This window comes from Alosa pseudoharengus, unplaced genomic scaffold (genome assembly GCF_046254945.1).
Source record: "Alosa pseudoharengus isolate Yale_2024_CS ecotype anadromous, Long Island Sound unplaced genomic scaffold, YU_APseudo_1.1 YU_APseudo_1.1_scf_17, whole genome shotgun sequence".
Lineage (NCBI taxonomy): Eukaryota > Metazoa > Chordata > Actinopteri > Clupeiformes > Clupeidae > Alosa > Alosa pseudoharengus.
The window spans coordinates 34,663,159-34,678,321 of record NW_027468640.1 but is presented as its reverse complement, the minus strand read 5'-3'; the positions used below and the strand labels follow the sequence as shown (position 1 = coordinate 34,678,321).

Below are 15,163 nucleotides of genomic sequence, written 5' to 3'. Positions count from 1 at the left end.
CGCCGAGCTTGCATTAGGTTTTCAGTTAGCTGTGGGGGCATTGCGTAGCCTATGCAGCTAAATCGCTATTTTTACACCATTAAAAATGTTCCAAGTAACTCCACACTGCATTGGTAGACTTCTGAGGGTCCTGACATTTAAAACGAGATACTGAGAACTTTGGAAGTGCACAGGAAGTTTGTTAAAAAAGACTGTTTATACAAGCAGTACCTTCAGAGAATCTCTCCGCTGGCCGCCATCTTGTAATGAAGTCGCGATCAGTCGATTGCCGAGCACGAACGAACAGGAAGGACAGGGGAACAGATTGCAAAAGTAATTACAAAATTACTAATTACTAATTACAAAAGTAAATAGGAAATATATAGTTACTGTCTACATGAGCATGATGAGTACACGGTATCAACGAAGCTCAAAAGGTTTTACATCAGTGATGGGAACCTCGAGTAATGTTGTTGACGGAAGACGTGCTGCACACGTGAAGGAAACAGCTGATCAGTTACGTGATTAGTTACATTACTTGTGGACTGGACTTGGAAGTTTGCAAATCTTGAGAAGATGGCAGAATACGAAGACGACACAGAGTTAAACGAGGAATTTGACGACGACACATTTGAATTTGATGGGCGTCCTTATTTATTTGAGCCCGAATACACGGAAGAAGAGCTGCGGGAGCGCCGTGAAAGGAGAGAGAGAGAAAGACGGCTTGCTGAGGATGCCGCCGCCGCCGCAGCCACCGACCAAGCCACACAGCCTCGACCCTCGGGGAATTGGTGGTGTACCTGTCAGTGCTGTGAGGCTATGCCTACCGATGTTGAGTGTTTTTGCTGCAAGGAGTGGGACCTCTTGCAAAATCGCACTCCGGACACACGCTGTGTGACGTTAGATGAAGGGTTTACTTCTCTCCTACACCTGTGGGTACTGGAAGCTTTTTTCCATGTTCCAAAGGTGAACTGGACACGGAGACCCACACCGGAGGGACCAGATGGACATTTGTCTACTGAGTAAGTAGCCTGCACACTTACAACATTAGGTCTGGCTTTTAGTCGAACAAATATTTAGTGTGAGCCAGTTGTAGTTTGAGTTGACAGCTAACTTGTTTAACTGTGTTGATGACCATGGTAATGACCGACATTTTGTTTACCTTTCCCTGCGTCCCCCTCCCCACCCCCACCCCCACAGACAATGCAGACTTGTGGCGTACCGAGTTTTCCTCGAGTGGGTGCTTCAAGGAGAAAAACTCGGACGTGGTGAAAGACGAGTGCTCCCAAGCTGTGTGGTATTGGCCATTAGGAAGAAATTCCCATCTCCTAGTGGTATATACCATGGGTTCCAGGAAGCAGAAAATGCTTCCAGGATCATTTAGTCTTCCAAAAATATTTACCTTTTTGAGTGTTTGTAATTATAATGTAAAGAATTGTACAGTAAGTTGATCATTTGCAAATTTTGTTCTTATATAAAATAAGAATATCAAACCAACACAGATCTGTCTGTTTTCATTCCAAACAACTATCAGCTTTATTTGCCAGACTCAGGGTCTGAAACAATAAACAAACAGAAGAAAGAAAGTAATAAAAAATATTTACAAATATTTACAATGTCAATAAATGACGAGACTATATACAAAAATGGTTTATTGCAGTATGTGATTTTAAAGTTGCTTGAAACGTGACAGTCTTTGGGCCACCAACTCAGATGGGTCCGGTCTTGGTACTGGTGCTATATTTGAAAGCAATCTCCTGGGACGAGGAGGAGGACGGGGCAAAGGTTCCAGACTTCTCTCCTCCCTCATCTTCAACACACCCTCCATAAGGTCGTGGCGAAATAGCTGGGAGGTGGCTTCATAAACTGGCTTGGCCACCCACTGTTGTGTGGTTTTGGTGTACATATATTTGTACTGAGGTTTACCTAAAAAAAATAATTATGTAGGCTACCATAAATACTTTATATTTTATGTTTAAATACATTAACATGAGTGTCATGGTGAAATAAGAGGTGGGCAAACTACACATTTTGTGGAGTTCAAAGATGTCCTAGGTAGATAAACAATACGCTATTTCAGAAGAGTTTAAATTGTGCTTTCTTGTGTTTAGCTTCCACTACAGCCTTGGATTTACTGAAATAAATATATATAGATATCTGAATCCAAAATTAAGCTCATAATTCTACTGACCATAGTACTGTTCTGAGCACACAGAATTTGGAGGCAAAGACCTGTCCTTACCTTCGAGTGTTTTATGTTGCCTGCCAACATTCACGTTGTAATCCATGATGGCCAACTCGGTGCGGGCTCTCATGGAATCGTACGTGAAGTGGAGTCTCTTTGGTGCATACTTCAAAGTCACATTGTGGAATGCTTCAAGAGATCCTGCAAAATAGGTCCAATAGAAACATATATCAATATGTGAAAGAGATGTAAATTGATAATAGTTTGTTTTTTTAAAGTCCTGTGCAGTTTGAACTTAGGAACAATGTCATGATATAACAAACTGCTGTATACTTCCTTTTTATATCTATATATTTTTAAATACTGAAGATAATAAAATACTAAGAAAAACAATTCAATAACTGTGAAGGCATACCTGTATGTTTGAAAAGCGCCATCTGCCTCAGATCACGCAGGAGAGTCTTTTCAAGCACCAACTCTTTCAAGGCACGGAAAGCAGCAGAGTCATGTTCGAGCCACCTTTTCTTTTCTTGATCCTCCTCTGTGAGGGGTGGATGAGCACATTTGTACTCTCGCCCATTGTCCTCCCATCGATGGATCCCACGAATATGGTGAAGAACAGATTTCCACCGCCGAACACACTCCTAAAAATGTTTTAAATATAAAAAGAATAATTTACCGTTACAAGTTGTAGAGATACTTTTGTGAAAGTGCATGTATAAATCATGTCTTAGGCTTGACATTCTGTGGATGTGAACTTCCAGATGTAGGTCATGAAACTAATGAAACATGGCTTCATAGTTACCTCTTCGTCACCATGGCTGGAACTGCACGACCAGTACAAGTGGTTGTTGATCGACCTCACCCATGGCAGCAGCTCTCGGTGATCTTTCTTTTTTGATACAGTTACCAGCTTCTTCTTGAGACCTAGACATTGAAAACATCAAACTCAGTACATCAACAACATGAGATAAGAAGCTTCCACTTCTCCAGACACTAACAGAGATATTTGTGTGGATATGTGTTCATCTGTTTATGATACATACTTTTATTCACATGCCATGGGTCGTACTCATGGCGGATGTTGACATAGCTTTCCCTCATGAGCTTTCGAATAGATGGAGATCTGTCGGTCACCATCACTCCAATATCCACTCCAAGATACAAAAGGTGATTCAAGCCTCTCTGGAAGCCCACTGCCTCCATTGCCACAGAACTTGATGCTTCTGTAACCTAGTAACATAGAAAGAGTATAATTATAGTTATTTTACAGATGATATATAGTATATAAGTATATATACTTTTTTGATCCCGTGAGGGAAATTTGGTCTCTGCATTTAACCCAATCGGTGAATTAGTGAAACACAAACAGTACATGTACAGATGATGTACATGGTTCCAACTCCTTGACAGTAATAGTAGGCTTATATCACATGATAATGACATCCATCTATGCACAATTACCTGGACTAGTTCGAAATGAACTATTTCTTTAGTTGCATCATCTTGGAAGGAATATGTTGAGTACTTGCTGCTGTAGCCTTTTGGAGAAACATAAAATAAGTGTAAAAAACACAGCAAAACTCTAAGTTTCAAAGTCAACCAAACTCAGAGGAATAACAATCCTTACCAGGGCTATCACATCTCGCATCACCACACAGTTCCAGTTTAGTTCCGGCAGTGGAAAGTTGGGATATCCGATCCTGAATTTTTTGCTGTTGTCCCTTGTATGCGTGATTAACCACAGGGATCAAGTATTTGGTCTGAATGGCGTAAAACTGTGTTTTGTTTGGTACCTGCAAGTTAATCAGTTCCGCCCACTCTTTGATGTCGGTGAATGTGGCTCCCGTGAAGAATGTGGCGGCACATACCAGAAGGTTGTTGCGGGCCATCTGTCTTTGGTCTATGCACGATGACCATTCTCCAGTATGCCCTTTCAGACAGGTCCAGTGTAATCTTATCTGGCTGGCCCGAGTGGCTATTCTCTTCTCCTCAATGGCCACGCCACACTGAGAGCATGTTCTGAAAAGCTCCATCAGCTTCGCCTCGTCAACTATCCACTTTCTTCCTGCCCATCCATTGCCCCTGCCAGAGCCAGAGCCAGAGCCTGAACCAGAGCCAGATCCCGGGCTGGATGGAGTGGTGTCACTCAGTGGCACAAAATCGATGTCCGCGGGGTCCTCCAACTCTATCTCCCCAAAACTGAGGCTCATGTCTTGCACTGAAGTATCTGCAGCACCTGAAGCACCTGCAGTAATTGTCTCTACAGCTTCCTGTTGATTACATAACAGATGAATCATGTCATTGTGGAAAAGATTGTAGCATTTACCAGAGTGTAACATTTTTATCAAAACCCTATTTGAAATGCAAAATACAACTCACTGATGGTGTGACACCACTGGCTTCCCTCAAGGGAGTCCCCGATGAGAGTGATGTTTCACCCATTACCTTATAATTGGGGAAAAAAAATATAATATATATATATATATATATATAAAATCACTGGTGTTGCAGACATTACAGTGAAATGTGAATGTTGGCTGAAAGTCAACACAATTTGTAGCTTACCTCTGTGGCTTGCCATGTTGCTGAACGTGCAAGGTACAATCCAGATGACGATGGCCTAGTTCGTGGCCTTACTGCAGGCTGTATGGGGCTTGACAGTGTAAACCTGAGGCCAGAGGACAGATCAGATCTCCTGTGTTGCTGTCGATGGCTCTTTTTCGGTGTGGACTGGGGGGCAGCAGCCATTCCTGTGGCACACATTGCCAAGTCTTCAGAGGTACTTGCCTAAAGAATCCATAAACACAAATACACCTAGTTATGAATTATCTTCAACATAAGCCAACAAACGCTGTGACAAAGTTATTATCACTCAAACTGCACTCCTGTTTTTGCCATCTTCCTAATAGGTGTCTAAGATAAAATTGTGTTGTAGTTAGCACACTTCTTTTTGTAAACACAATCACAAACCTATTGGGAAATAATGAAATCATCGGATCTGCAAAATATAAATCACTACGCTATTCAAAATTTCCGGATACTAGTGACTGGCTTGGACGCCATTCCCAATGAAATGGGTGCAACCATCCCCCACTCACCTCGGCGGACCCCAAATCACGTTCGGCCAGGTTAGGTTACCTGGAAAGCGTTCGGTCCCCCACGCATGCATCTCTTCCATTTATCAAAATACACACTCAAACAACGCCCACCTTCCTCCCTCCCAAACTACATTTCTTTCTATTTCTGATGGTGGCTAGGAAAAGTAACGTTAGCATAAACTACTCTCCGGAATACAAAGCTAAGTGGCTTGTTAGCAAGCAAAGTTTGGTCATGTAACGTTACAAGATTCCAAAACGGTGTGATTTACATGCAAATAGTCAAACAATTTCATACATACCTCCGGAGCAATTACCGTCGCTTTCGGGATGGCATTTTTCTTCAGATGTACCCGTCTTGGGGGGTTTGATCGATCCTCTTGTAGGGATAGCAAACTCGTCTGCATCAAAATGTCGACTACAGACACGGTAATCCTTCTGTTTCAGAATATTTACAGGTGTCTCGACATCGAGTTGCAAAACAACCAGCCACTGTTTCAAAGTGGGCTCCTGGAAAGGTAGCCTGTGAAACGTTTCTGGATTGTAGCTCCTCATTCTCTTGCCACAACCTGGTATTGCACATACGCGAACCATCCTTCCTGCTCTTCGCCTCTTCTTCCTCCGTAATGGTCAGGTAGACCTGTAGCCTGCACACATGCCGGCCGGTCACTCCTCCTCAGCTGTTTCCTTCACGTGTGCGTAGCACGTCTTCCGTCAACAACATTACTCGAGGTTCCCATCACTGATGTAAAACCTTTTGAGCTTCGTTGATACCGTGTACTCATCATGCTCATGTAGACAGTAACTATATATTTCCTATTTACTTTTGTAATTAGTAATTAGTAATTTTGTAATTACTTTTGCAATCTGTTCCCCTGTCCTTCCTGTTCGTTCGTGCTCGGCAATCGACTGATCGCGACTTCATTACAAGATGGCGGCCAGCGGAGAGATTCTCTGAAGGTACTGCTTGTATAAACAGTCTTTTTTAACAAACTTCCTGTGCACTTCCAAAGTTCTCAGTATCTCGTTTTAAATGTCAGGACCCTCAGAAGTCTACCAATGCAGTGTGGAGTTACTTGGAACATTTTTAATGGTGTAAAAATAGCGATTTAGCTGCATAGGCTACGCAATGCCCCCACAGCTAACTGAAAACCTAATGCAAGCTCGGCGAAAAACGGCGCAATTCGGAATACTAGGGGGGTGACCGAAGGTGGCTATTGGACACATGTAAGTACTCGGCAACATATTTCAGTACAGCTAAGGTCAATTTCACACCGGAATTCTCCTTTAACATCAACGAGGCCGGACACCTGGACACTCTGAAATAGGCTTATCAGTTAGGTAGTCGACGGTCCGCCTAGCCCACTCCTCTATGTATCTCCTGCAAGGCCTGCTGTAAATAGCTGGAGCTGTTCCCTCCTGTTCTTGGGCGCAACATCGCAACACACCTCCTGTCCAGTGCCAAATGGGTTGTGAGGACAGGTGGAAATTTGTAACGATGGGAGGGATCGAGCTGTTTTAAAATTTCAGTGCTCCAAGGGCAGACAGGAATCATGCATTTGCTGCACCTTGGATAGTCTTCACCCACCAGGAAATACTTCGAATCAATGTCAATTGCCTCTGACTTTTGTGTAAATGCCAGAATGGTGCATCTTCCTATTGCATTGGGTGCATTTCAGAGGGATGCCCCACATCCGCATTGGAGCCCACAGGAACATCCGCCGGCAGAAATAATGATGTGGATCAGGAGGTGAGATAGATTTGGTGGGGCTGGGGGGATGAAACCAGCTCTGAGACAGGTTTTGTTTCAGCTGTCCAGTATTGTCATATAAAATGTGGGCGATCCACTCCTGGTCAGCAGGCTGGATGACTCTGGTGAACTGCTTTGGAAGAAAACTCACCCCGCCAGTGACGTCTCATGGGCTGTGGGAGGAGCATGAACATCGGGTGGGTCAATGTCTTGCTATGTCACCGGTGTCGGTTCTTGGGCTATGGGAGTGGTAGGAGCAGCAACATCTTGGAGGTCTGTTGGACAGCTCAAAAGGTGACATTCCTCTAGGTGCTGTAACAATCCAACAGCCCCACAGGCCTTTGCACCACACTGCTCCTGGACATGGTAGTCTTACAGGTGATGTGTGTAGTCCTCGCACATGACCTCCCAGACCTTTCTGACCTACACCTGTGTGTGCTCATGGAAATTTAACAACTTTCCCAGCTGCTGCACTGGCCTGGGAACTTGGAGCTGCTGCACCTGCACTGGCCTGTGGAGAAGGAGGAGCTCTCCCAGCTGCTGCACTGGCCTGTGGAGAAGGAGGTCTCCCAGCTGCTGCACTGGCCTGTGGAGAAGGAGGTCTCCCAGCCGCTGCACTGGCCTGTGAACTATAATTTGTTCCAGCTGCAGCACTGGCCTGTGGAGCACTCAGCTGACCTGCACTGGATGCTGTCGTCCCTGCCTTCTCTGCTGACTGGGAAAAACAAAACTGGGTTTACATTTAAAGTACATTTCCCCTAAGCCTAACAATACTCTGCACCCAAATAATTAGATACTCACATTGTTTAACACTGAAAAAAATAGAACTGAGGAGAAACCATTTTCCATTACATTCCAGTATATTTGCATCACATCACAGGTTTAATGATTCAATGACATCGCTTACCTGGTGGTATCCGCACGTGCAGGGGATCCTTTTCCCAAACATGTCTTGTTTGGGGGCAGTAGTTTGACCTTTCAGGGGGGTCAGAGGACAATCAACAATCCGCTGCATTACCGCCCTCCATCTCCTGGCCCTGGCCTCCTACCAGTTGAAAATGTGTACTTTCTTTGGGCATACAGGGACATCACACCGTAGGCCACTCAGCCAAGTGGTTTAAGCCGATGGACTGCTAATCCATTGTGCTCTGCACGTGTGGCTTTGAATCCCATCCTCGGCGATTGCATTTGCAGAGGGTGTCTACTCTTTCCAAAGATACAGTATTGTCAAGGGGCATATTTTGACCTCATAACTGCCACAAGATAATCAGTAATGTCAAACCTAAACGCTTTCCTTTGGAAAACTTTCCACTCATTGTGACTCAGTGACAAGATGGCCAAATGGTTAAGGCGAGGATGCTGTGGGTTGTGGGTGGGTGGCAGACCAGCCCTGGGTAGATGCTGAGAGTGGTGGGTGGGTGGAGGACGTGAGTGTGCCAGGGGTGCCTGGTAAGAAGACCAGCCTTAAGTGTGAGCTGGGGGCAGCTGATAGGCAGATGAGCACTACTGGGCTTGTTCCAGGGGTGCCTGAAGAAAAGAAGTCCAGATTTTAAACATCTGGTACAAGAGCAAATATAAAGAAGTCCACATTTTTAATAGTGAAACATTATCCACTTTACCGGTACTGGAGTGACGAGCCCACTCTCCTCAAATGGGGTGAGGACAGGCCTGGTAGTGGCATCACTCTCAATTGGGGAGTGGATGGGACTTGCAGAGGCATCTCTCTCCTCCTCAAATGGGGAGTAGACAGGCCCAGCAGAGGCATCACTCTCCTCCAATGGTGAGTAGACAGGCCCATGCAATGGGGAGTAGACAGGCCCAGCAGAGGCATCACTCTCCTCCAAAGGGGAGTAGACGGGCCCAGCAGAGGCATCTCCTCCAATGGGGAGTAAACAGGCCCAGCAGAGGTATCTCTCTCCTCCAATGGGGACCTGGGATCTGGCCCGGGCCTGGGGCCACCGCTTTCAAATTGCTGAGGTGATTAATAAAAGTAAGAATAAATAATAATAATAAAGAATAAATCATCTTTTAAAGGTTTGTTGTGTCTGTTCTACATTAAAAATTAATTGTTTATTAGTTTTCCAAGATTTTGTTGATGTCTGATATACTGTTGACATAATATTACGTTCGATGTGAGGTCATGAGCCTGTGGTATGGTCACATCAGGACATTTGTCCTCGAGGTCTTCATCCAAGATCTCAGGCAGGATGTCACCAATACCAATCTGCTGGCTCAGAAGATCTCTGTTGGACTGTGCCAGAAGATATTCTACAGCAATACGGTCTCCTGCAATAAGTATTTACCAAGGGAAAAATGATTGTTTACTTCCCTACCATGTCACAGTATAGGTCTGATCATCATCAACAGCAGACTTTTCTTACCGGTAGGTTTCCCAGGGGGGATAAACTCTGGAAGAAGAGGTCTTCCCAACACTTTGTTGCTGAGCGCATTCACATTGGACATCAAACGAATGTTATACATCTTTGTCCTTAACTCATTGAATGCCAAGCTGTTTTTGGGAGCTTTGTCCTAGAGTGCCAGCAATCTAGACCATTGTTGATGATTTTTGTACAGCCACAGCATATTCTGTGTTATAGCTATGAACACATACAATGGCTCGATTAAAAGGTGAGACTTTAAGCTCTCGCTGGGTGCAAACCGTGTATTCCTACACGCCTCTGTTCCTGAGAAATCCCAAGCTAAACAGTGGCTAGTTTTCATCAAAATCGCTGTTTTTTTTATAGAAATGGCGATATAACGTCTTTCATAAAATAAGGAAGTGTTGCCTGTTACTTACTTGTGTAAACTTTCCGGGAAGTGATCAGCGAGACTGCCACCCAGTGATTCGACCCAAAGCGGCAACCGAGTTATGATAAAATGTCCAGATTGTGCGTTTTCATGAGTTTTCGATCGTCATATATTTCATTTCCATTCATCACAGAGTTCCCAAAATCACATATAAGGTGTGTTAGAGTGTCTAGTTTTGTAATTTAAAAAAAAAGCTAAAAACGTAATATTACGTTTTTGGCACTCAACGCATGGGATGGAAAAACATAATATTACGTTTTTGGCACTCAATGAGTTAATGTCTTATTCATAGAAAGCGCCTGTGCTGACCAGTTTAAAGAGGCCCTATTCAACAATTTTAGCAAAAAGTGACCTTAATTATGCAGATTGAGAGTCGTTGTGATGGTTCTACAACACTTTTTGGGTCGTTTGGTGGGTGCTTCGTCTCCCCCTAGTGCTTCTCCGCGGAAAAAACGAATATGCAACTTTCTGGTCGCGGTCCGAACACATCCGGATGTAACTCGGCGGAAATACTCGAAAATGTAGTCAGATTGTAGTTTCTAAGAAGACTGCAAAACGGACTCCGACTTGGCTTTTTTGCTGTTGAAATTGTAAGTAGCCTACCCTTGGGTGAACTTCGTTTTTGTAATGTGATTTGATAGTGTCTTGAACAATGTGTTTGCTCAACCGTTTTATTGTGAGCCCTATGTGTTTAGCTTGGTTTATTGATGGCTAGCTCGCTAGCTAGTGGGGGTTTAGCGTAGCAGTCACTTGCTACAGAAGCTGCAGGGGGAGCTATGTCGTGAAAAATGCAAGCCCAAATTAGGCGAAAACCCAGAAACAGCGAAGGAATAACCAGACCTGCATAGGGCTTCTTTAAAATCCACCTTGACACCCACTCAAGCATGTCCATCTGAGTGTGCAATGCATTGCATCTCCACCCTGATGTGACAAAAAACAGGATCACTGATTACAACAAAGTACAACAATATTATGTCAACATTCAATAGCAAAATATACCATATGTGTGTGATGTTTTAACATGCCTGGAATGAAAGCACACTGGTGCTTATGAAAGCTTTCCAGAGAGGAGGACCCTCTGCCGCATCTTAGCACATCCAGTGTCTTCTCCAGCCCTGACCCAATGTTGGTGTAAAGCTGCACTCCTGGTGGATCCAGGCAAGGTGCTTTTGCTGTACCACTCAAGACATGCGCTCATGGTTGATAAGGTGCAGCCCAGTGCCGTCCACAAGCTGCCACATTGAGTCAAGAAGACTTTTGATGAGGGCACGGGTCTCCTCCACTCCCCGGGTTTTCCTGCGGCACTGCTTGGCTAGCTCTTTAGAGCTGATGCGCGCCACACCTGGGCATCTGTTGGCTCATGGCCCTGATACTTTTGCCTCAGCTCTGACATCGCCTCTTTCAGATGACGGACGTCCTGGTCATCCCACTCAAAAATGCAAGTGGACAATTTGGAGCAGAACGTACCGTACAATGGATGGTGTTCCGTGGTGAGACCGTTGGTGAATCGCCTCATGAAGTGGAACACATCCAACCGCACAGTGGACGTCCATGGCCGAAACCAATGGAGAACTGGGCTCACTCCTGTGTAAATTCACAAGATCATGAATATACATTTTTTTGGCTTGTAGCCAGAGTGTCACCAACTGCCTTATTTTGGCAAAAGAACATCAACACAAACTACAGGTAACCCACCTCTGTCACTGAAACAGTCTCTGTCCACATAGATGGTGTCTGGCTGTGGCTTACCAGCATCCCTGTACCGTTGGACGAGGTCATCCAGCTCAGCCCCCTCGCCGGTTGTGAGGACAGAGTTGAGGACCTGACCATACTCGTTCCCCACATTGGACATCCATGTTGCCGTGTCCTCAATCCCCCCAGCCAGTTTTTTGGTCACCTATGTTATAACAAAAGTATATACATCATTAGCACATGTATTTTTATCCAACCCTAAAAGAACAAATGAGCTCAAGCTTAAATAGGTTTACATTTACCTTCTTAGTGGAATCGAGCTTCAGATTTCTGCCAAACGTTGAAGTGATGACACCTTTGAGTTCATCAAGGTGACGACAACATCGTTGGCATGCACTGTCTCGAACCACTGGGCCAGGAGCAAGGGAGAGAAAGGTGGTGGCGGGGGATAAACAGCCTGGGACTGCTTCAGGCTAGCCTGGAAAATCCAGACCCTGGTAATCTATAAAGATTAAGGGTCTGGCCACGAACAATGTAATGGCCCAACTCGAGGGGCGGCAATAAGCATGCATTTAAAAATCTCACTGCACGCAATTGGATAACACTAGACCATGTTTACTCTGAATGATTTCGGACTTTGACGCAATCGGATAACACTACGACCAATGTGTACGGTCCTCCAATGTTGCAGCGCTATCTTCATCAGTTTAGCTGGTTCCCCGGGATATCGGGGTAAAAGTAACGTGCATCATTGCTCATTGCCAGAGCGTCTCGCAGAGACAATTCCATTGTGCTCTCGCCAGACCTCTGGATTTCCAGGGTAGCTTCAGGCACGATCTTTTGTGAATTTCACAATCTGTGAAATAGTCAATGGATCTCCTAGCCCACTCCTCACTGTGTGCCTCTTGAAAGGCCTGCTGCAGGTAACTGGAGCTATTCCCTGCTGTTCTAGGACGCAAAAATGTCACACATTTTCTGTCCAGTGCCAAATGTGTAGTCAGCAGGGAATTTGTTGCGGTTAGAGGGGTCCAGTTGCTTCAAAATGTCACAGATAGTTTACACTGGCTGCACCTTGGGTAATCTCCCCCTATTAAATTATACTTGCTGTCCACATCGATGACCTCTGACCTTGGTGTAAATGCCAGAGTGGTGCATCTGAGTGCATTTCAGAGGGATGCCCCACATGCCCACAGGAACATCCTCTGTTGAAAGTAATCATGTGGATTTGAAGGTGCCACAGATCTGATTGGGCTTAGGGGGGTGGTGCCAATTCTGCCTGACATCCCGTCTCAGCTGCCCACTCGTGTCCCGAATACCTGGCTTGATGACCCGGAGGAACGGCTTTGGCAAAAACCTGGCCTGGCTTACCTCTGGAAAGCACAGAGTAGAGGGACTGGGAGCCCTGGTGCTGCTGGAGGAGGAGAAGGAAGAAGTGGTGTGCCACTCTGAGTTGCTGGTGCAACTTGGAGACGGATGGTTGGTGTCGTCTCATGGGCTGTGAGGCAGGCTGGAGCTGGAGCATCTCGGGGAGAGACCATTAGTGTCTGTGTCATCTCTTGGGCTAGGGTAGTGGCTGAAGGGTTTGGAGGAGAAATGTTTGGGAGGTCTGTGAGAGAATTTAAGACCATTTAAGTAGGCCTACAGTATCAAAAACAGAATGATTTCTTAGCACTCTTGAACTGCTTGCCTTTTAGAGAATTAACATTCAACTGGCCATTCAGTTTGGAGTGGTTGGCTGATTCTCGTCACTAGTACCCAATGTTTTTGCAGTATCCTACTCTAGGCTAGATTATTTCTTAAAAGTTATTTCTCCACTAATGGTTCATTTATCAAACTGGTGCTTTCTCTACGTCCTCCACATAGTTCAGTAGAGAGACGTTTGAATAAATTAGCGTTTGCGATTGGCAACATTGTGATAAGTAGCCTAGGCTATAGCAGGGCTGCCAACTTTTCAAAAAACCTTGGAGTGAGATTTGGTGGGGCCAACCAAAATTTTGCTGCGGAAATTTTTGTTTGGCTCATTCAGCATTATACCGTACAGTAAAAAAAACGTACATCAGTGGTTCTCACGTGTAGGGACCAGGCATGGACGGATTATGAACTTTCGGGCCCCTGGGCCCACATGCATTAAGGGCTCCCCACTAATTGTCGCATATGTGGAAGGGGGGTTTGGGGGTCCTCCCCAGAATTTTTTTCATTTGTTTGATGTGATTTCCTGTATTCTGGTGCATTTTGGTAGCTTAGAAATCTAGACACACCCTAGCGGCAGCAAATTACATTTGCTTCCAGGGCTAGTCTAGCAACTCTCCGTTGGCTTGTAAGCTCAAAAAATTAAACTTCTATCAGGCCAATCAAATCGTCTATAGAGTCGTTAGGGGGGCATAACATAATGATTGATGGCAGAGTTGCAACGGTTTGGCTTGAATTCCCTGCTACTTGAAAACAAAGAAGATGGATATTGCTGTTGGCCAACAGTGTGACACGAGTTAAGCTTGTTTTGAGATGGCAAAAGTTTGAACTAGCCAACTAGCTCTGCTGGTGGGAAAACGGATGGGACTCAGTGCTGTCCTATTGCGTGCAGAGGGAATTTGAAAGACAACCGATTATCCCGCCCCTCGGACTGAGCACTGCGAACGGTGAGTGCCCAGACCCTACATTTTAATGTGGATCTGGCTCGTCAGGCTAGCATTTTGGGGATTGCCAATACTAAATTCAATCAGATTCATAACCTACATCCTGATGTGTTGATATTGAGGCAATGATTCCATGCAAAGGCTTGGGCTTCAGGGCCCCCTGACACCTTGGGCCCCTGGGTCTGGCCCGGAAGGCCCGTGCAGTAATCCATCCAAATTTTTTTTGGACTAGATGCAATTTCCTGAATTCTGGTACATTTTAACAGGTTATTTAGATACTTCTATATAACAAAATAAAGCCAGCCTACGAAATTAATAAAAAGTAAATCATGCATAATTTAAAAATAACTCAATAGGCTACTTGGCTACGCAATAAGGTTTCCATTACAGCACCGCAGACGTTCAATGAACGCATGAAAGCGGATGGTTTGTTTGAAATCCCGACACTCTTTCAACTACATGGAACGTAATAGTGATCATCAAATACCTCCCCAGATTTCAGTGCCCATCAGTCCCAACATTTAACAATATAATCAAACAGTCCAAAAGTAAATTAAATATCAAACTAAACCGTAAATCCAAAGAAAATGACAATGAAGCACTAAACAGATGCTGAAAACAGCACTGGTATTTTGCACGGCAAAAGTGAGGGGGTCCAAACTAACAATTTTAAAAAGTGGGTGGGTGTTTTGTAAGAATTTAAGAAATGTTTGTATATTTTAACTTTTAAATGCATCAATCAGGTGCACTTTCAAAATAAATTCAGAGGTCAGACTTGCTTATTTTTATGGAAATATTTGTGCTGTAGCCTAAGCTATTTTGCACTTCAGAATTATAACCATGCACACACAGGTGGAATAGTTATGGTGATATTGCAATAAGTTCACAACCACAAAAACATATGCTACATTTCACAGTTCAGAAATGTTCAAAAATGTGTGTATATTTCAGCACTCCATGAAATTATGCAGAAGTGGTCACCTGTGTTATTCAGCTAGTTTATTTAAGATAATATATT

General features: G+C 44.5%; 1 protein-coding gene and 1 long non-coding RNA gene across 2 annotated transcripts; both read right to left on the bottom strand.

Annotated features, from left to right (window-relative positions):
- Positions 1–1,639: 1,639 nt before the first annotated feature.
- On the bottom strand, positions 1,640–3,370 carry LOC143127833 (uncharacterized). The gene is made up of 5 exons (XM_076289549.1): positions 3,211–3,370; positions 2,970–3,091; positions 2,580–2,808; positions 2,222–2,365; positions 1,640–1,905 (listed from the first exon to the last, which is right to left on the bottom strand). The coding sequence occupies exons 1-5, from the start codon at positions 3,368–3,370 to the stop codon at positions 1,649–1,651; spliced, it is 912 nt and encodes a 303-aa protein (XP_076145664.1). The 3' UTR covers positions 1,640–1,648.
- Positions 3,371–4,313: 943 nt separating this feature from the next.
- On the bottom strand, positions 4,314–5,040 carry LOC143128119 (uncharacterized). Its single transcript, XR_012987821.1, has 3 exons — positions 4,733–5,040; positions 4,547–4,612; positions 4,314–4,437 (listed from the first exon to the last, which is right to left on the bottom strand). It is a non-coding gene; the product is annotated as an uncharacterized LOC143128119 (long non-coding RNA).
- Between the last annotated feature and the right edge of the window lie 10,123 nt (positions 5,041–15,163).